Raw genomic sequence first — 23,995 nt, forward strand, 5'->3', positions numbered from 1 at the left:
TGTTAATATAACAATAAAAAAGGAATTGAGGACATTAAACATGTTAAAAATTACTGTGGATCAATAAAGCCCTGAGGTTCACTATCTCCTGGCAAGAGACTTCTCACTGCCTCCCTAGGCTTCATCAGCCTCCTATCCCTGCCAGATGAGATGCCCACGTGCTCATCATGGAAGGATCACTTTTCAGTCAGGACAGAGTTTGTATTCATAAAATCAAAATAAATACCAAACTAAACACCAAGGGAGAAGCCCATGGTGGGGAAGGGAAGAGAGGCAAGAAGGAAAGTAGGGCAGAGAACAGAGTGGCTGGGGTATAGTATGGGAAATGGGGAACCTGGAAGAAGAGGTACTAGGAGCCCATGAGGTTCCAGGCAGGAAGCATGTGAGCATGCAAGAGGCAAGCCTCTAGCTCATTCCCCAGCCCTGCAGAGACTAGGGAACACATGGAGAGGACTAGACCCCATAGTCTTCTGTACTAGCCTCCTGCCACAGGGAAAGGGATGGAGTGCTTCCTCTAAGATCAGGGACACTAAAAAGGCAGATGGGAATGTTTTCCTCCCTCTCTTCATTTCAATCAGAAAGCAACCCTGACAAGCAGGAGCCTCCCTCTCGATCTACACCAACTCAGCAGAGTCTCAACCTTGTGCTCTTTCTGGGCATACACTCTGCCCAAATAATCACCTATTATCTACTTGAAAAATACCTGAATGATTAGATTATCACTATAAAAAAAAACTTATTTGAGAACTTTAAAACTGCTAATTATGACCATGGGCAGATGGATATTATTCAAGATACATGCTGCAAATAATAGCATCAGTAATGCTAAGTTAACATAATTATAACTGTGAAAAATAAATGAGAATGGATAGTGTCTGTTTTGGGGAAATTTGTGTTAGTAATAAATAGTTATAGAGAAAGCATATGGAAAAGGGCTTTTGTTCTTCATTTGCTTGGTAGATGTTCCTCCATCCCTTTATTTTGAGCCTATGTGTGTCTCTGCATGTGAGATGGGTCTCCTGAATACAGCAAACAGATGGGTCTTGACTCTTTATCCAATTTGCCAGTCTGTGTCTTTTAATTGGACCATTTAGTCCATTTACATTTTAAGTGAATATTGTTATATGTGAACTTGATCCTGTCATTTTGATATTAGCTGATTATTTTGCTCGTTAGTTGATGCAGTTTCTTCCTAGCATCGATGATCTTCACATTTTGGCATGTTTTTGCAATGGCTGGTACCTGTTGTTCCTTTCCATGTTTAGTGCTTCCTTCAGGGTCTCTTGTAGGGCAGGCCTGGTGGTGACAAAATCTCTAAGCATTTGCTTGTCTGTAAAGGATTTTATTTCTCCTTCACTTATGAAACTTAGTTTGGCTGGATACAAAATTCTGGGTTGAAAATTCTTTTCTTTAAGAATGTGGAATATTGGCCCCCACTCTCTTCTGGCTTGGAGAGTTTCTGCCGAGACATCTGCTGTTAGTCTGATGGGCTTCCCTTTGTGGGTAACCCGACCTTTCTCTCTGGCTGCCCTTAACATTTTTTCCTTCATTTCAACTTTGGTGAATCTGACAATTATGTGTCTTGGAGTTGCTCTTCTCAAGGAGTATCTTTGTGGCAATCTCTGTATTTCCTGAATTTGAATGTTGGCCTACCTTACTAGGTTGGGGAAGTTCTCCTGGAGGATACCCTGAAGAGTGTTTTCCAACTTGGTTCCATTTTCCCCCTCACTTTCAGGCACATCAATCAGACATAGATTTGGTCTTTTCACATAATCCTATATTTCTTGGAGGCTTTGTTCATTTCTTTTTGCTCTTTTTTCTCTAGATTTCTCTTCTCACTTCATTTTATTCATTTGATCTTCAATCATTGATACTCTTTCTTCCAGTTGATCGAGTCGGTTACTGAAGCTTGTTCATTTGTCACGTATTTCTCGTGTCACGGTTTTTATCTCTATCAGTTCATTTATGGCCTTCTCTGCATTGATTATTCTAATTATCCATTCTTCCATTCTTTTTTCAAGATTTTTAGTTTCTTTGCGCTGGGTACGTAGTTCCTCCTTTAGCTCTGAGAAGTTTGATTGACTGAAGGCTTCTTCTCTCAACTTGTCAAAGTCATTCTCTGTCCAGCTTTGTTCCATTGCTGGCGATGAGCTGCATTCCTTTGGAGGGGGAGATGCGCTCTGATTTTTTGAATTTCCAGCTTTTCTGCACTGCTTTTTCCCCATCTTTGTGGTTTTATCTGCCTTTGGTCTTTGATGATGGTGACATACTGATGGGGTTTTGGTGTGGGTGTCCTTTCTGTTTGTTAGTTTTCCTTCTAACAGTCAGGACACTCAGCTGCAGGTCTGTTGGAGTTTGCTTGAGGTCCACTCCAGACCCTGTTTGCCTGGGTATCAGCAGCGGAGGCTGCAGAAGATAGAATATTGCTGAACAGTGAGTGTTGCTGTCTGATTCTTGCTCTGGAAGCTTCATCTCAGGGGTGTATCCCACCGTGTGAGGTGTGAGGTGTCGGTCTGCACTTAGTGGGGGATGTCTCCCAGTTAGGCTACTCAGGGGTCCAGGACCCACTTGAGCAGGCAGTGTGTCTGTTCTCAGATCTCAACCTCCGTGCTGGGAGATCCACTGCTCTCTTCAAAGCTGTCAGACAGGGTCATTTACATCTGCAGAGGTTTCAGCTGCTTTTTGTTTAGCTTTGCCCTGTCCCCAGAAGTGGAGTCTACAGAGACAGGCAGGCCTCCTTGAGCTGCTGTGGGCTCCACCCAGTTCGAGCTTCCTGGTGGCTTTGTTTACCTACTTAAGCCTCAGCAATGGCGGGTGCCCCTCCCCCAGCCTGGCTGCTGCCTTGCAGTTAGATCTCAGACTGCTGTGCTAGCCAATGAGGGAGGTTTCTGGGTATAAGTAAGACTGTCTTCTTGAATCTTACTGGACAGGTAGTTTGAGGATCAATCTCAGCTGTCAGCAGCTATATGATATTAGGCAAGTCTCATCCTGTGAGACCAAGTAATTGATCAGGACACTTTGATCGGTGATACTCTAGCACTAAATTATAAACTTCTCAAGGGCATGATCTGTGTCTCTTATTCCCATCACCCATCATGGGTATATGGCATAGTAAAGAGGCTAAGAGGATGGAGTTTGATATTAGGTGAACTTGGAATTGAATCCCTGATCTGCCACTAGCTGTATGACCTTAGGCAAGTTTACTAAGCCTTTCTAAGCCTTAATTTCCCCATCAGAAAGACGGAACAAAACTATCATCTGCCTCACAGTGATGGAAGATTAAACAAAAGCCAAGTGAAGAGATTAGATACTCAATCATATTTACTCATAAAGTTGATGAATCCTGAGCTTTGAACAATATAACTTATAAAGACACATTTAATTCCAGTAACAAAATCTCAGGGTTGGAATCCAACCATTCCTCTGATACTTTAATCCCCTTTCAGTGCACCCATCAAGTAACCTGTTGAACACACGGTTCCCCCATGAGTGCATTCCTTGATCTAATGAGGTGCAGAATATGCCCTGACTCTTTCCTTTTTAGATGTTTTAATCCTTCTTTCTTATCGGAAGAGTTAGTTTCTAGACCTGACATCATTCTGGTCACTTTTTTTTTTAAATAACTAATCATTCTGAGAGCAACCTGAAGTGCTCATCTTCTATTATGCAAAACTGTCGACTGGATTATACAATGACCAAACCGTTTTAGTATGATTAAGAGACTATAGTCAATGGAGCTAGTAAAAGATTGACTATTTGGAGTTTTTAGAAAATTACAGTCAAATCCTTTTGAGACAGTCTTTGGCAAACTAGAGCTGACAAAGTAAAAGCTGTAATTTTCCACCTGAGGCTTCAGAAAAACTGAGGGAAGCAGGTAAAATCTATTTGTAGTACAGGAACTATGGACTTTAAATGAATATTAATTTTCATTAATTCAGAATGGAAGTCACCAAGCCAGATATATTCTGACATTACTGCCCTTCCCTAGTTCACCTGACCATACTGCTTAAAAACAAGACATAGAAGCCTCAAATGTGTCGCTGACCTACTCACACCAACAAGACCACTCCCTACCCTTCCAGTCTCACCTCCCATTATCGCTGCCAGGAGTAGGTATCCAGTTAGACTTCCTCACCCTTGTGCCCTGCCTATAACTTAGTTCTCTGCTTTCTGGTCTTTCCCAAGAACATCACCCCCATCTCCCCTTCCTGTGCTCCAAGGACCAGCGCGAAGCACACCCCAACAAGATTGAACTCTCTCTGCCCTGACTCTAATAAGCTCATTGTTGTTTGGTTGTTTTTGGCTCTGAACACAGATAGCTGTGTGCCATTAATATATACTTGGGTGTATGTGTCTACGCTCAAAGGCAGAGACCACAAACTTCTAGCACAAGATTTTGCATACAGAAGGTGTGCCAAAACACTTTACACACGTGTTTTTTCTTTTTTCTTTTTTGAGATGGAGTCTTGCTCTGTCACCCAGGCTGGAATGCAGTGCTGTGATCTTGGCTCACTGCAACCTCTGCCTCCCAGGTTCAAGCAATTCTCCTGCCTCTGCCTCCTGAGTAGATGGGACTATAGGCGTGTGCCACCACACCTGCATAATTTTTGTATTTTTAGTAGAGATGGGGTTTCACCATGTTGGCCAGGCTGGTCTTGAACTCATGACCCCAAGTGATCCTCCCGCCTCATCCTCTCAAAGTGCTGGGATTACAGGCGTGAGCCACCGTGCTTGGCCTCTGTCAACTGATATATTTTTTATTTGCTACAGAAAAACTAAATTACTTTATAATAAAAAATAGAAGTTGGGGGTAGGAGGGTTAAAGTCACACTAAAAGACAAAAACATGGAATTATTTGATTTAAATAATCAGTGGAGATTATTCCTGTGTTTGTGTTTTATTCAAAGAGCCTACCTACTGTTCTACCAAAGAGTGTTGTCTGTCTAGGATTTGCTATCAGATAGACTCATTCTTGCAAAAAATGGAGAGTGAAGAAGAAGGGCAGGCGGAACAAGGTGGCCTGCCTGCAGGGGATGCTCTGAAAACAGTTGGTCTAGCTAAGAAAAGATAGAATGAAATTTGCATCTCCCAGAAAGAGCAAGAATCTAGTGACTCCTTGTTCTTCCCACCACAATTCAGGTGTATCTGGGCCTGAAAGTAGCCCTTTTACATACATGGAAGATAGAAGAGTTAGGGGAGAATAAAAAACAGAAAGTGCATTGGGTTTCCTTGCACCCAATACAGGAGCACCCAGATTCATAAAGCAAAGACCTACAAAGAGAGTTAGACTCCCACACAATAATAGTGGAAGACTTTAACACCCCACTGTCAATATTAGTCAGATCAACACGACAGAAAATTAACAAGGATGTTCAGGACTTGAATTCAGCTCTGGACCAAGTGGACCTAATAGACATCTACAGATCTCTCCACCCCAAATCAACAGAATACACATTCTTCTCAGCACCACATCGCACTTATTCTAAAATTAACCACATAATTGGAAGTAAAACACTCCTCAGCAAATGCAAAAGAACGGAAGTAATAACAAACAGTCTCTTAGACCACAGTGCAATCAAATTAGAACTCAGGATTAAGAAGCTCACTCAAAACCACACATCTACATGGGAACTGAGCAACCGGCTCCTGAATGACTACTGGGTAAATAATGAAATTAGGGCAGAAATAAAGAAGTTCTTTGAAACCAATGAGAACAAAGACACAACATACCAGAATCTCTGGGACACAGCTAAAGTAGTGCTCCAAGGGAAATTTATAACACTACACACCCACAGGAGGAAGCGGGAAAGATCTAAAATTGATGCCGTAACATCACAATTAAAAGAACCAGAGAAGCAAGAGCAAACAAATTCAAAAGCTAGCAGAAGACAAGAAATAATTAAGATCAGAGAAGAACTGAAGGAGATCGAGACACAAAAAACCCTTCAAAAACTCAATGAATCTAGCAGCTGATTTTTGAAAAGATTAACAAAATAGATAGATCACTAGCCTAATAAAGAAAAAGAGAGAAGAATCAAATAGACACATAAAAAATGATAAAGGAGATATCACCACTGATCCCACAGAAATACAAACTACCATCAGAGAATACTATAAACACCTCTGTGCAAATAAACTAGAAAATCCAGAAGAAATGGATAAATTCCTGGACACAGACACCCTCCCAAGACTAAATCAGGAAGAAGTTGAATCCCCAAATAGACCAATAACAAGTTCTCAAATTGAGGCAGTAATTAATAGCCTACCAACCAAAAAAAGTCCAGGAGCAGATGGATTCACAGTCAAATTCTACCAGAGATACAAAGAGGAGCTGGTATCATTCCTTCTGAAACTATTCCAAACAATATAAAAAGAGGGACTCCTCCCTAACTCATTTTATGAGGTCAGCATCATCCTGATACCAAAACCTGTCAGAGACACAACAAAAAAAGAAAATTTCAGGCCAATATCCCTGATGAACATCAATGCAAAAATCCTCAATAAAATACTGGCCAAACAAATCCAGCAACACATCAAAAGGCTTATCCACCACGATCAAGTCAGCTTCATTCCTGGGATGCAAGGCTGGTTCAACATATGCAAATCAATAAACATAATCTATCACATAAACAGAATCAATGACAAAAACCACATGATTATCTCAATAGAGGCAGAAAAGGCTGATAAAATTCAACACCCCTTCATGCTAAAAACTCTCAATAAACTAGGTACTGATGGAATGTATCTCAAAATAATGAAAGCTATTTATGACAAACCCACAGCCAATATCATACTGAATGGGCAAAAGCTAGATGCATTCCTTTGGAAAATCAGCACAAGACAAAGATACCCTCTCTCACCACTCCTATTCAACACAGTATTGGAAGTTCTGGCCAGGGCAATCAGGCAAGAGAAAGAAATAAAGGGTATTCAAATAGGAAGAGAGGAAGTCAAATTGTCTTTGTTTGCAGATGACATGATTGTATATTTAGAAAACCCTACGTCTTGGCCCAAAAATCTTTTTTTTTTTTATTTTTTTATTTTTTGTTGCTTTTTATTTACTTTTATTTTAGGTTTGGGGGTACATGTGCAGGTTTGTTACATAGGTAAATTGCATGTCACTGAGGCTTAGTGTATGAGTGATCCCATCACCAAGATACTGAGCATAGTACTTGATAGGCAGCCTTGAACCCACACCTCCTTCCCACCTTCCCCACTCAAGCAGTCCCTAGTGCCTACTGTTCCCGTCTTTGTGTCCATGTGTGTTCAGTGTTCAGCTTCTGCTTATAAGTGATAACATGTGGTGTTTGGTTCTCTATTCCTGTGTTAGTTTGCTTAGGATAATATTCAAATAACTTTAAAAGATTACACATGAGGTAGAAAGACTGACAGAAATACAACCTAGTCATGTACATATTTTCTACTCTCAATTTCTTATATTAACTTCTAATGATAAGAACCACCTTGTCCTCACCTTGTCTTATATTCCTGACATTGCTATTCACCAGATCTCTGGATTTCTTTGAGGTTTCTGGGATTCAGAGCATTTTCTAAAAGTTCAACATTTTAAGCCTCCATCAAAACTTGTAATGTGTTGCTTTCTTTACTTCTCTAGATGTTGGTCCAAAATCTTAAGCTGATAAGCAACTTCAGCAAAGTCTCAAGATACAAAATCAATGCAATTGATTTTTTGCATAATTCTGGAATGTGCAAAAATCACAAGCATTCCTATAAACCAATAATAGAGAGCCAAATCATGAGTGAACTCCTACTCACAATTGCTACAAAGAGAATAAAATACCTAGGTATATAACTACAAGGGATATGAAGGACCTCTTCAAGGAGAACTACAAACCACTGCTGAAGGAAGTAAGAGGACACAAATAAATGGAAAAAGATTTCATGCTCATGGATTTACAAACAAGAAAGTGATGAACTGACAGGGTCTTAATTTCAGAAAGGCTCTCATTTTTAAAAGCATGATGCAGAACAACCACAGGTGTGGTTTTATACTTTTTCTTAGCTTTAGTTTAGATGTCATGGTGGCCACAGAAAAGTCAGATCACAGCAGTTCCCTGATAGTTGGAGTCTGGAATGCCACCCTCCTCTTGGGGAGGCATTTCACCCATCCTCCTGGCAGCCCCTCTGCAGCTCTCCAGGACAACAGCTGTAAAATCAGCATGAGGGTAAAGAGGACACCATGGATACTGCCCAGATCATCTCTGAGAGTCATGGAGAGTTCACTGAAATAGCAACGCCTCTCCTTTGTGCCTTCAGAGGCTGGTACCTCACTCTGTCTCAATTACAGACTACCTCCTGTGCTCTCCTGCACTCAGGAGTGATATATTTATCAGGATAGCTCCAGATGGCAGGAGTAGGCAACTGATTCATTTGCTTCTCTACTCCCAGCAGGCCCCATGAGGGCTTCAGAACTGCGGCCAGCACATCAGTACTGCCCATTTCTCCTGGGACTAAGGTGTTGCCTCTGATGACTCAATTGATGCTCCAGTCAGAAGAAGACTCTGCAAGGCAAGTTATGGCAGCCCAAGAAGTGAGGACATGCTCGAAGGCCCATCTGCTCCTGGGACTGATTGCACAGTGACTATCCCCCTAGTCAGAGGGTGTCACAGTCAGTGACAAGAATGCTCAACTCTCCCTCCACTTGGCCTGACTCCTTCAGGCACCCAGCACCAGAGGCCCCTCTAATGACACCGGTGAAGGGCACCAATATCCCAAAGACATGTACAGTTGGCTCTCAATTTTCCATGTGTATTTCACTACACTGGAAATATACAACGGATTACATTGTATTATATAATACAGTAGATAAATTAGATTATCCTTGGATTATACCTGGCCGATGCCACAAAAGAATGAAAGGAGAGTGAATTGTTATTTTATATGTATAATCCTGGAGTTACATGGTAGCCACAGAAAAGTCAAACAGGTGTTGAACACAAGTGCGTCCACCCCAGCAGCTCCTCTGAAGCTCTGCAGAGCCCATCCTAGGACAACTAAGCCCATCCTTAGTTCTCCTATGGTGAACTAAGAGAGAGATGACAGACAGTGAGACTGGATCTCAGTCCCCATCTCCCAACCAGCTCCCCCCACCCTAGTATATCAATCCTCCAGCAAAGATCCCAGGGTCCCCTGGAAGACAGAAACAGAGAAAGTACAAGGAGAAAAGAATGGGTTATTTCATCTGAAAGGGCATTTGTAGCAAGACTGTCCTTTTGTGGTCAGAAACATAACCATTTCTTTGTTATTAGTGGTAAAGGAAAAAGCCACAACTGATGTCATAATACAAAAAAAAAAAAACTATATAAAGTCAGAAATAACCTGTAATCATGAAACATACACTGAACAACAGCCCAGGTTTTAAATCTGATTTTCCTGGTCCAACCTTGTAAAGGAATCCTCTGAAGGTCCCTGTACCCCACTTCACCTCCACTCTGGCAGGCCACCTGCATCCCAGATGGACCATATGTGGGGTCCAAGCCTGACAGTGCTCAGATAACCACCCACCCCTGAGCTGTCTAGCAATCACTGCCTGAGTGTGGGTCAAGCTCACCAAACGAAAAATGTGCCACATTGGCCCTAACCCTAACCCATATTGACAGTTTGGGAGGCCGAGGCGGGCAGGTCACCTGAGGTCAGGAGTTCAAGACCAGCCTGGCCAACATGGTGAAACCCCATCTCCACCAAAAATACAAAAATTAGCTGGGTGTGGTGGCACATGCCCTTAATCCCAGCTACTTGGGAGGCTGAGGCACAAGAATCACTTGAACCCAGAAAGTGGAGGTTGCAATGAGCCAAGATTACACCACTGTACTCCAGTCTGGGCAGCAGAGCGAGACTCTCTCCAAAAAACAAAACAAAACAAAACCAAAGAAAAATGTGCCATATGACGATGACGAATTGCAGTTCCTGAAACTAAGTCTTCCTTTCCAATATCACATGGTGAGAAGGCCAGTCTATAAAGTCACTTAGGCAAGAAACATGCAATTCACAGGTCCAGTTTTTGTTTTGTATTTTGGTGGGGTTCTGTGGAGCACTTGAGAGCTGAATTTCATTTTTCCCTCTATAAGTCTGTGCTCTCCTAAGCCTGACCACCTAGATCAGGGACTTGAGCTCAGTCTGCCTCCTAGAATGGATGATGGACACCAGGGCTCAGAGCCTGTTACCTGCTGTACGTCCTGCTGGAAGACACAGAGCTGCAGCCGCTGGTGGAGCCGCACCTTGCGGTGCTGCCAGATGCTCTCCAGCCGTCGCTGGTGATGTAACACCTCGTGCACCACGTCCAGCACTTGGTGCACTGCCTTGGAGTAGTTGGCTGTGGCCGTGAGGGATTCTGAGTTCCCAGGGCTCAGGGGCCGCTGTAGCACATCTAGCAGTGCTTTGCCATCCTGGCTGACCTGCAGGAAAGAGAGAAGTTTAGGTTAAGGGAAAAGGGTGATAGGCAGGGCACAGAGAGAAGCAATAAGTATCTGCCTGAAGGTCCCTGACTATGCCTTCTGAGAATCTCAGGAATCCCATACCCAGACACCTAGCCAGCCAGAGCTGCCATGATCCTCCAGCCTGGTGGAGGGCCGAGCACCTGGAATTCCCTGATGGGGGAGTTGCTGGCGTGCTGGCCAGTTGTCTGTGAGACTCTCTCCCCTCCTGAATTTCAGCTCTGTGAGGGCAGAGACACTGACTACTTGCTGCTCTCCCCTCAATGCCCAAAACAGTGCCTGGCACACAGTAGGCACTTGGCAAATTTTAGTTGTTGTTGTTGTTTGTTTGCTTGTTTGTTTTTGAGACAAAATCTCGCTCTTGTCCCCAGGCTGGAGTGCAATCAATGGTGCGATCTCTGGTCACTGCAACCTCTGCCTCCCGGGTTCAAGCAATTCTCCTGCCTCAGTCTCCTGAGTAGTTGGGATTACAGGCGCGTGCCACCATGCCTGTCTAATTTTTGTATTTTTAGTAGAGATGGGGTTTCACTATGTTGGCCAGGCTGGTCTCGAACTCCAGACTTCAGGTGATCCGCCCACCTCAGCCTCCCAAAGTGCTTGGATTACAGGCGTGAGCCACCGCGCCCAGGCTTGGTAAATATTTTAACTGACTCACACCAGGTAAGACAGCATAACTTCATTTCAGAAATGAAGTCAATATAAGTTCCCACCATAATTCTCTCCTGCTCTTTCTTTCCCAAATTCCTCTATCTGGCTCTAAAATTCTAGATGTGTGACAAGAGACAAGTTATTTAACCCCCTTGGTCCTCAGTTTCCTTCTCTGTAAAAGAGGCAGAATTATGTACATACTTCATAAAGTCATGGTGAGGATTAAATGAGTTAACACACATACAGTGTTTAGAATAGAGCCTGACGTGATACTGGCTACCAATTTTATCTTCACCAGCATCACCATTGATATGGTTTGTCTGTGTCCCCGTTCAAATCTCATCTTGAATTGTAGTTCCCATAATCCTCACATGTTGTGGGAGGGACCTGGTGGGAGGTAATTGAATCATGGGGATGGGTTTTTCCCATGCTGTTCTCATGTTAGTGAATAAGTCTCATGAGATCTGATGGTTTTATAAAAGGGCAGTTCCCCTGCACACACTCTCTTGACTGCCACCATGTAAGACATGCCTTTGCTCCTCCTTCACTTTCTGCCATGATTGTGAGGCCTCCATGGCCATGTGAAACTGTAAGTCCATCAAACCTGTTTTTTTTCTTCTTTTTTTTTTAATAAATTACCCAGTCTCAGGTATGTTTTTATTAGTGGCATGAGAACAGACTAATACAACCATCGTCATAATCATCATCATCTCCCTCCCATCCTCTTTATTTCCTTGTCATTTTCTTTCTTTTGTCTTTATCCTTTTAAAATACTTTGCTCTTGCTCTATACGACCCCCTTCTTTCTTCTGAAAAGCAGTAAAATCCTCATTTTTCTAGAACATGCAGAGAAAGGCTGGGACACTTAGACCGTGGACACACCATCCACATCCCAACACTTGCCCTCAGTCTGAGAAAAGTGGGATGACACTCTCTGCCATTCTTCTCATTGGAGTTCTGGCACAATCGCGGGCAACAATAATTCTGGAAAGTGACATCATACAATCAACACCTGTGGCCCTCCTGTACTTGGCAAAGTACCCAACAGAACATGCATCTTTCCAATTTAAAACAGGGATGACTGGGAATTGATAGAAATGTTGAGTCCCCAAACTTGGTTACCAACTAAATCAAAGTTGGCTTGGAGTCTTCACCAAAAGAAGGCTTTTGGAGATGAAAATGGTCTTTTATCTCATCAGCAAGGTAGGGAATGAGGTGTGTTTCCATCTCCACACCTCTGATGATGAAGCTGTTTGCCGGGTTTGCATACTCCCCTCACCCTTCCTTTGGTCCCTGATAATAGCTTGGCTGGGGGTCCAGGAATACAGAAGCAGCTGTTACTCCTCCTGCCCATGGGGCCACAGAAGGGCCTTCAGGGCATGGTAGTTAGGAGGGGTGCTGGAGTAGAGTGCAGCAGAGGCCAGGAGAGGAAACCACCACCACCCACCCAATCCCACCATCCCCATCTCCCATAGACTGCCAGGAGAGTGGGGTGGGGGAAGTAGTTTATAAACAATGCAGAGGTGATGCCCACCAGAGACATGAGTAAGACAAATATCCTATAGCCAAACCCAGGAGCGCTCTCTTCCTGGAATTCTGAGCAAATGCTGTCTTTTGGCACCATGCTATGTCCAGGGCAGGGTGGTTAGAGATGGAGGCCCAAGTCCTAGAAATCCACCCTGCATGAGCTCCAATTCTCTGCCTCAGTCTCTACATCTGTAGGAAGCAGGGACAGCTCACTGGCCTCTGAAGTGGGGTTGAAGGGAAGGTTTAAGCCTCACAATGCTAGGGCCTGATAATTAATTGAGAGAAATATTGTGTCTATATGTATAATTATACCCGCACCTCACACATGTGGAAGTATAATATTAATCTCATTTGTACTCTCTATATTTGTATTTTGCAAGGAGTAAATTTAAAGATTCTTGACCCATGGGCAGAGGCACAGTTCTGTTATAAGACAGAAAGCTTTGGGCCATATGGATCAGAGCTGATGAGATCAGATTTGGCTCATAAGTCCTTCATTGTGCCTTCTACAATGACAGAATACATTACCACTTTTTAGTGCTCATTACTATCAGACACTGGGCCAAGTGCATTATATACATTACCTTCATTTTATTTTTTTAATTTTTTGTTGGGTACTATGATTTATTTATTTAAATAGTTTTGGGGAACAGGTGGTGTTTGGTTAGCTCCCACTTAAAGGTGAGAATATGCGATACTTGGTTTTCCATTCCTGAGTTACTTCACTTAGAATAATGGTCTCCAACTCCATCCAGATTGCTGTGAATGCCATTATTTTGTTCCTTTTTATGGCTGAGTAGTATTCTATGGTGTATATATACCACATTTTCTTTACCCATTCGTTGGCTGATAGACATTTAGGCTGGTTCCACAATTTTGCAATTGTGAATTGTCATGCATTACCTTTATAACCTCCACACTATCCTATGAGGCAGGTGTTACCACTTTCATTTCACAGATGAAACGAAGCTCAGAGTGGTTAAGTAACTTGTCTGAGGTCACACAGCTAGTAAATCGGAGAGCCAGGATTCAAATTCAGTTTGACTGTGGCAAAAACCCTTATTCTTACCCAGAAGCCATTGGTTCTTAGACTTCAATGTGCATCAAATTCAAATAGGGTAATAGTTATTAAAATGTAGGTTCCAGGTCTCACTTCTTGACATTCTGATTCAGTCTTGGGTGGGACCCAGGAATCTGTATCAGGTGAGTCTGATGCAGGTGGTCCAGGAACCCATTTTAATACTCCTCTAACTAATCCTGCCCAGAGGAAACACATGGGCTGTATGTGAATTCACTTCTCCTCATCCAGCTTCCTTAATCAGCCCATCCCTCTCCATCCCTCAGTTCCCTTCCTCAGAATTCATGCCAGTTAGCAAACATACTAACTTGTGTATATCTACACAGAGGTACCTATGTAGCTGTTTCCTTTTACTTTGAGAGGACTGTCAAGAGGTTTTTTTTCCCTTTCTTAGCTTTACAGCAACCCCCTGCCTTTGATTTTTCAACGGAAGAGTCTTTGTCCTTCACATTCACGGAAGCTTTTTACTCCTGCAAACACTATCTCCACGCTGTGTGTTTTCCTCTGGATCTTCTGGTGAGAAAATTAATATTTTTTTGATGAGCTGCCTCATAAAAAAGGTGGCAGGGCTAGTGCGTACATGTCCATTCACCAACCAGAAAGCAAACTCCAGAAAAGCACAGCTTCATTTTCTTATATTCCTCCCCCAAGAGGAGAAAGTCCAATCTTCACACACAGGATAAGGCAAGTGTATAGGGGGTGTGTGTGTGTGTGTGTGTGTGTGTGTGTGTGTGTGTGTGACAGAGAGAGAGAGAATGAATGTGAGTGCACCAAAGTGATGCCTAATAATGGCCCCAATTTGTTCTCCTTCCTGGTTGGAGACACCATAGTTCATAGATCAAGGTTCCTAAAGATGTCACCAAAAAAAGAAAAACAGCCTCTCTTCTTCTTAGTCCCACCCAGGCTATTTCACAGTGCACAGGCCAGTGCCCTCGTCACCCACCCACATGCAGAAATGCTCAAGACCCATGGTTGCCCTGTTCCATTCTCACCTCTGTGTAGGCTTGGGTCACCTGCTCATACAAGGTCTGGTGGTGGTGAATTGCCAGCTCTAGGTCCTGCATCTCGGACGGCAGACCACCTTCGCTGCACATCTTGCACCAGGCGTCCACTCCCGACAGGAACTGGAAGGAGACGCGGGGTGGGTCAGTGGGGGAGCACTGGGGGTAGGGAGTTGGGTGGATTATGGAGAGAGCGTCAGATACCTTGGGAAAAAACATCAGGACTTCTGAAAGCCTTCAGAGACCACTGTAGAGGGTAGAGTTTTTTAATTCTACAAATACTAACTCCTGGTAAGAAATCAGACCCAGGTACCCATTTAGGAAGTATAGTCTCCACAAAATTGACTATTATGAAACTGTAGGGGGCAGGTGAATCACCAGATGTTCAACAGGTTATAGCTACACACTAACTGTAATGTCCAGGTATGGAAACAGCTCACCACATTCCAAGGATACATTAGAGCTTCTTGCCCCATGCACACTCACAGGCATATGTGAGGGGCTGTGTGTAACATAAGGAGATGTTCCACATCTGTGCTTTATAGTGTGTACATCCAGTTGTGAAGACAAGCAAAAAACACCTCACACAGACCACCAGGAACCCAGGGAACTTGCAGAGACCATCCCATATGGGATGCAGACTGCCCTCAACAGGTCTCCCACTGACCCACTGTTGGGTCAGTCCCCTGAAGGGTGGAAACAAGAGAGGCAGTCTAGGGGGACAGGCTGTGCTATACCTACTGCATCCCGGGTTGTGATATATAGACATAGATCTTTGACAGACATCAAATTATTTTAAAATTAAAATTAACAGCTGTGGAAGACTATGGGTCTTCATGCACAAAGGGTAAGCTAACTGAAATCACTCCAATTTATTGGGTGGAAAAATGCACTTTGAAAATGCAAATAATTCACCCAACAGTCTGGAATTGTTCTGTCTGTGATTCCTCTCGCCTGGATGCACAGCTCCATTTAAATTAATTGCCTAAATACCTTTTAATCCCATTGCCAAGAACAGCCCATATGAGGACAATAAAGAGCTGCCTAAATAAATGCATGGAAAAAAATAGCCTTGAGTCATCTTTTTCCCCAGTTAAAAAGAAGCATGGTTTATGAGTGTCCCTGAAGGACTAGTAATACCTACAGAAATTGCATTAAAAAATAGATACAAATAAAATTGCTTCTGATCCAAACCAGTCCAAATCAGGAAACATGAAATAAATGTGCACTTCTCCAGTTTTCTCAGTTCTGGCACTGCAACCGTTTGCATTCTAGTTTTGTTGTCACTGTCAGCTTTCAGTCCCCAGCCTGTTGATTGTTGTGGTTGACTTTTCATTCTGTACATTTCGTAACACATTAGACCATTTCTTAGCAATTCTGGAAGAGTGCCAGGTGCCATCCAGTATCACATCATATAATATGTACATGCTGAAATCTCAGAAGTTTCTTTGCTCCACCAATAACTACTTTACAAATGACCCTAGAAGCCACTTGACATTCTTGTGTCAATCATGGGGGGAGTACTGCTTCAAGGCTCTTGGGATTTCTCTGCAATATTCTAACAGGTGGCCTGTAGCATATCCCACAAAATGATCACCTCAAGGATATAATGCCAGAGAGACAAAGAGAGAAGCAGGGGGTCTTCCTTACCAATCTGGGCAAACCTTGAATAAAGTATGAAAGTGATATGGTTGAAGAGAGAACAGGAAATTGGACATCAATATTCTCATGGCCCTAAGAATGAACCAGTCACTATCAGTCACTACCACCAACAACCTTAACAACAGCGACAAAAAGATATGGCCACATCCCTCTCAAAGTATAGGGTTGGGCTTGACACAAGTATTATTTCAGTCTTTGGGAAGTTCTCAGGTGGAGGAAATAAAAAGATACCAGGATAGTATGTGGTGCAAATACCCATAGTAGTAACGTCCACTGTTTAGTAAGCACACGAGGCACCTTACACATTCCATCTCTCATGTTGTATCTTTAGCACAGCCCTTTAGCACATAAATAGCCCTGTGCTATTTATGATTAGCTCCACATTATGGAAGAGGAAACAAGCTCAGAATGGTGACATGACTTGTCTAAGGGTAAATGAATGGTGGAGCTGGGATCAGAATCCATGTGTCTTGCCTCAAAGTCTAGACTCTTAATTATGCTATGTTGCCCTCCACGCTAGAGAGGGTAACAGAGGGAGAGATTTAAGGTGTGACCAGGTGTCTGACTCTCCTTGGCCTATGTTACCCAAATGTAATGCAAAGAAAGAAATGTAGAGGTTAAGACCACAGGCCTAGTGTTAAACACACCTGAGTTGATAGCCTATCTACTCATAGATTGTGCGATTTTAGCAGTGGTGTGTTAGTAAATGTTTAACAACCAGCATATATATGTACGTGTGTATATGACTATATATTACATATATACAGGTAAGTGCATTTACAAATTCTACAGATATAAAGAATGTATAACACATCATTTACAGAGAACAACATATACAATGCTCTGTATTGTATATTTAATGTAGCCAGTTGATTCTCACAGGATGCTTTTGACCTATGGTTGCAACTGACAAACATTTGTAGTTTTGACACACATGCTAGTTGATATTTTCATTATGCTAAGGAGTGAGACAAAGGTGAAAAACACCTGAATACTACACCAGAACATCACTTGTTCATCAAGGATGTCAGTGACTTCTTTGCTGAACCAAGTAACAGTTTTTGAATATTGGAAGAATATTTCCTTGATTTTTGTGTGTTACTCACAATGTAACAGGTATACACAGGACACATTTTTAAGTTTAGTCTGCATTTTCAAACACTTTCTCCCTCATTTTCTTTAGACTCTAGGCAACAATAAAGCAATGAATTAATCCCTGGTTTATAGCATCTGATAATTTCTATAATATGAAACTCCTACCATGGTGTATTTTAAGCTACCAGTGTGACATCACCAACATGGAGTTGGGAAGAGTAATCCATACATAGCACACAATTGTATGGTATTTCCGCCACAGAAAAACATAAATGCATAAAAATGATTTCAAGAACATAGGTAATAACAAGAGGTTGTAAAATAATTAGCAAGTGATGAGTTTTGAGCATTTATTAACTTTGCTTTTAACATAACATATTTAATTATAAACCTACATAATTAAGCAATAGCTAGAATGTGATAACCAGCTCACAAAATTCCTGAAAATTTAACAACTGTCTCTCTATAAGCTGGTTCAATACAGGCTCCAACACATCGTGGAATCTTAGGCAGGCCAATCAATTAATGTCTGTGAGCTTCAGTATTCCTCTTTGTAAAATGGGTTATCATGCAACTGGCCAATGCCTGGCCACTTAGTAAGTACGAGTAATTATTATCTTGACCCATTATATTATTATTATATTACCATTATCCATAGCAAATGCTTCATGTAAAATTAGTTCCCCCCTGCTCTCAGCACCTCAATGATCACTTTACATTCACCCCTTTGATCTGTGTTCTGAGAATGCACACTACGCGGACAGCCCACACATGCACACGTGCATACACAACCACTACCAAGCAAAATGTAAAAAGGCTCTGGGTACCCTCTTGTTTGTATGACAAGCAAAGTCACCAAGAGTTACCAATGTTTCTTTGTGCACACAGGGGCCATGAATGTGGTCGAACATAGGTTAATGTTGCAATGACTCCGCAGGGTCTTCAGTGTTTCAAAAAGACAGGCGGAGCACTCTATAGAGAGTGTGTGTGCTCCGCTCCAGCCCTTTCCTGTCCATCCCCAACCCTTCCCACCAACAGCAGCTGCTGCAGGATTCTGGGCCTTACCTGTTCAGCCTTCTGGTGGAACACAGCAGACATGGCGAGGATGGTGCTGCGTTCATCCAGGGCAGCGGCGAAGCTCTTCCACTCCTGGTCCAGCTGGGTGGAGATCTGCTTGATTTGCTGTGAGGCATAGTGGCCGGCCTCGGAGAGGCGGGAAGCCACGGACATGATGCGGTTGATGTTGACATAGGCGTTCTAGAAAGCAAAGGGGAGTGCTCAGTGGGGCAGGCTCAAAAGACATCCACTGGGCACTCTTGTGGGGCACATATTTGGGGTAGGGAGCTGCCCAAAACAAAAGTCTGAGAGAGGTTGGTACAGGCCATACTAGTGTATTTGTTTTTGGCCCAAGGGAAATCTTTTTCTACAATTCAATTTCAGTAGATAGCAGGGACCTCTCATTGTGGGGAACCAGCATAGATTTTGTGCCAACTATTAATGCACTTTAATGCAGTCACTTTACATGGACTGCTTTATGTAATCCTCATAACCATCTTATGCGGTCATTCCCAGGGATGGCACATAACTCTCAAGAGCGCTCTTTGGAAGTGGTGGCTCAGACGAGGGCACAAGCTAAAGGAGGCAGAGACATCTCTCTTGTTCAGGGGAGAGCTGTACCCAGGACACTATTGCCATCTACACACAACAAACAGGGCAGAAGTACTCATCAAAGAGGGCAAAGGAGACACGGTAATTCCACATCTTCCTATCACCTAGCAAAATGTCCCCACCTTCCTCCTACCTCCTTCAGCCCTGCCAAAAGAGCTGGGGCACTGGTCATCAAACAGGGTTTAAAGAAAGACAGCATTTGAAGCCACACACTTTTCCATGCTAATAATTAGGTCTGTGAAGCCCTTTCTTAACCCTGCTTGATTTAGGAAGATTTCCCCACCTGACCCCAAAAGGCATCTGTGGGTACCCCAAAAGGCATCAAGGAGGGGCTCTCTTGGCCCATTGTCTCCTGTCATCTTGTGTTTTGTTTACATTCATTCTCATCTTTGCTTGCTAATTAAAAATTCATGAACATGTATGCTGTTTCCTATTAGGTCACTGAAAAATGCTCCAGGAAGGAACAAGACAAAAGAAAAACCTCACAAACCTAAGACAGTAGTGATTATGGCTATTTTTAACTGCTATCTCCTATTAGTTATCTGAGGTGTCAAAACAATCGGGTAAGGTTGTGGCATCCACAGGGAGCTTTTCCAAATCACACAATATGTCTGCATAAAGGAGGACCAGGGAGGCAGATTATTCACACGCCTTCATTCTTTGTTACAAATCTTCTCAAATGATTATACATATTCTGCAGTAACAGCATTTTCTCTAGGTTCTATCAACTCAGGTGTAGTTCATTAATACTGAGTAGGTTTAATGAAGGTTCTTTATTTTCCTCTCTCATGGTCCCCATTCGTCTTAGCTGTCCCTGACTTCTAAGCACTCCGTCCCAAACCTGGGCCAGGTTGGTAGGGTCTCTCTTAATTTAAAATGTCTCTGTGGAAGTTTAAAAAGTTAAGTGAAGAACTTCTACACAAATCCACCCTGATGTCTAATGACCCCTATGTGTCATCTCTTTTATTAATCTGTCCTGAGACCTTTCTGACATAGTGCATTTCCCTAAGAGAACTAGGATATTACTGATTCTTGTTATGGGAAATAACTATCCCTCAAAGTTGTAGGAACCATTTGCAGCCTTGTTTTCTGAGTTAGGACACAAATTCTACTGAAAATTAAACTCTATTTATAGAACTGACAGAAAAACCACTCTGCACTTAAAAATAGAAAGGAAGAAGGAGGAAGGGAAAGCACACACTGATTTTGACAGTTTTATCTTCTTTTTTAAAAATTCAAGAGCCAGACAGTTTTATCTTCTATGGGAAGAATAGTATGGGAAGTCCCTCAAATCTCCTGCTCATGTCATTGTCTTACTTTGGGTTCTCCCCAAAGCAGACCTTGAGACAATTATTTGGGAGACAGAGTTTACTTGGGCATGGTCCCAGGAAGCATAGTGAAAGGGAGGGGAAGTCAACAAGGAAAGGGAGGGAAATGAATAAAGGATATGTTAAGTTATATGAGCAACTGGGGTTCAATCCCTGTTGAGACCTTTTGAGAAACTATAAAACATACCTCTGAGCTGTCCCACTGAGGGGTGAGGAATCGGGGTTACTGATGCACTAAGTCCCATTGATCTTTGGTTGAAGGTCCTTCCTGGGGTAAGTTCCTGGCATTCCTATCCGAACCCACAAACAGACCAAGCCCACTTCTGAGGTCAGAGAGTGATCATCGCAGATAAGTGCAGGAAGTGGTCAGTCTGTACGAGAATCACCTGCCGATGACCCCCAGGGCAGACTGAGGCCATATGGCTGGGACACTGACAGGGTCTGATAGAGCTGTCCTCCCAAACTGGATTCAAATCCTGGAATCCATGCCCCTGTCCCCTTACCCAGATCTATCTAGGTTGTTGGGTTTTCCTGTCCTGGAGAAAGGCCTTGTGTACTCTGGCCAGATGGAATGCAAGAAAAGCAGTAAGAGCAAGTCATTACCCTGTCCCCAGATATATCCTATAGACACCCAGCCCTTTGTCATCACTGCCTATTACATTCTTCTCCCTCCCAAGGCACACAGGGAGGCATATTTCTGCTTACTTTTGGGAAGAACTTTCTAGCTATTAGAGGTGTCCAACTGTGGCTGCCTCTGTAGACTCTTAACACCTTGTCACTCATTCAAATATTTATGGAGAGTGGGCCAGGCTCTGTGTTGGGGGCTGTAGGAGATCAAAGAGGAATAAGATAGGATTCCTGCCCATCCACCCCCTGCCCACAGGGGCTCACAGCTGAGGCTTAAGACAAGTCCTCAAATAACTGTAATTTAAGGCAAAATGAAGCAAGTGCTTCCACAGAGGTAGAAACGACTCTCTGTGGGGATTCAGAGGGAAGGGATCTGAACCACTGGCAGGGCTGTCGGGAAGAGGCTCCCCGCATGAAAGAGGGTGGGGAGGCTGGCAGTCCTCCATGGTCCCCTTCAACCTCTAAGCCTGTGATCATAGATTAAAACTGAAAGCAAATAAACAAACAAAAAAAAGACCACAGCTTACAGTTCACATTCTAGAGTAGCACAGTAAATGCTTTTTTTGTTTCATTATCAGCAGGCAGAGAAATGTCTTGCTAAAACTAATAAATAATTATGCCTTACAAAAGAAGTAGAGGCAGTATCCCTCATAATAGAGGGATAAACATAATGTTGACTTATGAATTGGCTCATTGTTCTTTCCTATAGCCCCTTTTCAGAATATCAAATGCTTCAGGCAAGTCACATTGCCCAAGTTCATCTTCTTCTTCTTCATTTTCCTTTGCCCCAGAACCTGAGAGAAATGGGCAGATAGATTCTAAACTGCAGTTGTCCCTGGGTACAAGGATAGCCACACAACAAATGAGAAGGGAGTAATGGCAAGGAAGGCCTCCAATGACTTAAAAGGAAAGAATGAGGTTAAAGAGCTGGATTAGGAGTCTGAATAAATAGGAGTGCTTACTCATTAAGCATAAACAACATTTCATGGCCTTTGGTCAATCCATTTGTGTGGTTCTTTTGGGTGACTGTTTATGCCCTTATTAGGAACACTTGGGAGTTATGTTTGTCCTTGGGACATGGCCAAGAGGAATGGATATTTTGGTTCTTTACAGCCTTCCCATTTCCTACCAGCTGCCCCCTCCACTCTCTTCCATCTGCGTGGCTCTCCCATTCTTCCCTGCCAGCCTTCAATGCCTTTCCATCTGCAGAGCTGCCCATTAGTCAAGGGCATTAAAGTCACTGGGCCAGGAATCAAGAGCCACGAGCTTTGGTCCCAGCTCTGGTATTCACTTGAGATGTCACTTGACTTCTCTGTGCCTCAGTTTCCTCATCTGTGAGGGAGTTGACCTAATGATCTCAGACATTCCATTTCTGAGTAAGTAATGTCAGTTCCAGGAGACCAGGAGCATAGTGCTGCCTACTCCAGAGGTACATGTATTCCAGGCCTGCTGTCCATGTCTCAGCAGGCTGAGATGCTGGCTCTGCTCACTGCCCAGTAGTGTGAGGACCAAGGCTGGAGCTGGACCCCCTGAGTCCTTCAGCTTCCAGGTGACCAAGGGCCAGAGGCCCTTCTCCCCCTCTCCTCTTTAGCCCCTTCCCCTCAGCTGAGATGCTCAGACTAACCAGCTTCCCTGGCCAGAAGATAATAACTTGACTAATAATTCTAGCTTGATATGTGTCTTCTTAAATCCTTACCTCAAAACTGATTTATTAAATTTAAACTCCCCTATATATGCAGTCTATATATGTTGTTATTAAATTATTATCATTATCCAAAGTATGGCACAGCCCAAGGTATAGACACAATCTACCCTGCAGAAGGCAATGCACCTGCAGCATGGTCTGTTGCATCATCTACCCCATCTTACCTCCCCCTAAAGCCTCTCCTCCTCACAAACAAGAAAAATAACTAAATTCCAACAAAATCTCAATAACTTAAAAACCATGTATATTGACACCCCGCCCTCACTTTTGTTACCCACAAAATTCTTTTTTTAATTCCTGCAGTCATTAACGGGAGATCACAGGATGGAGAGCCCCTTCTTCTGAGGCCTTGTCCCCTGCTGTGATTAACTGAAATTGGTGGAGCAGAGTCCTTGTCCTGAAAGAACTGCTTGGCAGAATCTTGATCAAAGTTTTCAGCCCCGCCAAAAGGGCTCCCACTTCCAACCTGATTCCTGGCTTACGCCTATTGGCTACAAAAAACAAGATAATGATAGCTTTCCATTAAAAACCTTAGCTAAATATTCTCTTTGTGACTTCTTATGTGGTATACTGAAAGAGATACTGGTCATTCTAGAAATAATCAGTTGATGCAAGTTATCATTTTGGTAACCTTAACCTATGTGTCAGGGGCTGATTATAAGAGAAGATCATTGCCAAGAGAAGGTATTCTTTGAATCCCATTCATTTCACTCCTAAAAGCAGAGGGGAACTTTACACTCCTGTGGTCACAGGTCCCCACTCTGAATTAGACACACTCTCTGTGGATTACATGAGATAACATAAAGCATCCAGCCAGATGCCTGGCACAGAACCAATAGTGCAAAGAATGTCATATGTTTTCCCTCATTCAGTTCTAGGAGACTGGCATTAGCTCCCCACGTTAAGTGCATACCAAATCAAAGTATTAGTAAAAAGTACAACAAAAAGAAAAATCTATCAACGATTCCAACAAGAGGCAAAAAAGTGAAGTCTCATTGTCTTTCACAGAGAGCACAACACAAGGTTCCCACTATTCCCTACTACAGCTGTTAATGCTGCCCTAGCCACTTACCAGGCTATGCCCTACATGCCACAAACCCTCTGCTGCAGACGCTCTTCCCCTAGGAGTTAAAGGTCTGGAGCTCAGAATTGTCTATAAGTTTTTCCTTGACCCAGAGAGATCAGAGGATTCAGAATCAGCCC

At 43.0% G+C, this 23,995-nt stretch overlaps 1 protein-coding gene across 26 annotated transcripts in view; it reads right to left on the reverse strand.

The window, feature by feature from the left end:
• LOC105470260 (kalirin RhoGEF kinase) overlaps positions 1 to 23,995 on the reverse strand; it is a 700,354-nt gene that overhangs the window by 389,722 nt on the left and 286,637 nt on the right. For all 26 annotated transcript variants that reach the window (XM_071089172.1, XM_071089152.1, XM_071089145.1 and 23 more), the window contains exons 7-9: positions 18,530 to 18,721; positions 14,699 to 14,830; positions 10,185 to 10,415 (exon numbers count right to left, since the gene is read on the reverse strand). In XM_071089172.1, coding sequence (XP_070945273.1) covers positions 10,185 to 10,415; positions 14,699 to 14,830; positions 18,530 to 18,721 — 555 coding nt within the window. The remainder of the gene's footprint in view (positions 1 to 10,184; positions 10,416 to 14,698; positions 14,831 to 18,529; positions 18,722 to 23,995) is intronic.

Source organism: Macaca nemestrina, chromosome 2 (assembly GCF_043159975.1).
Source record: "Macaca nemestrina isolate mMacNem1 chromosome 2, mMacNem.hap1, whole genome shotgun sequence".
NCBI classification, from domain to species: domain Eukaryota; kingdom Metazoa; phylum Chordata; class Mammalia; order Primates; family Cercopithecidae; genus Macaca; species Macaca nemestrina.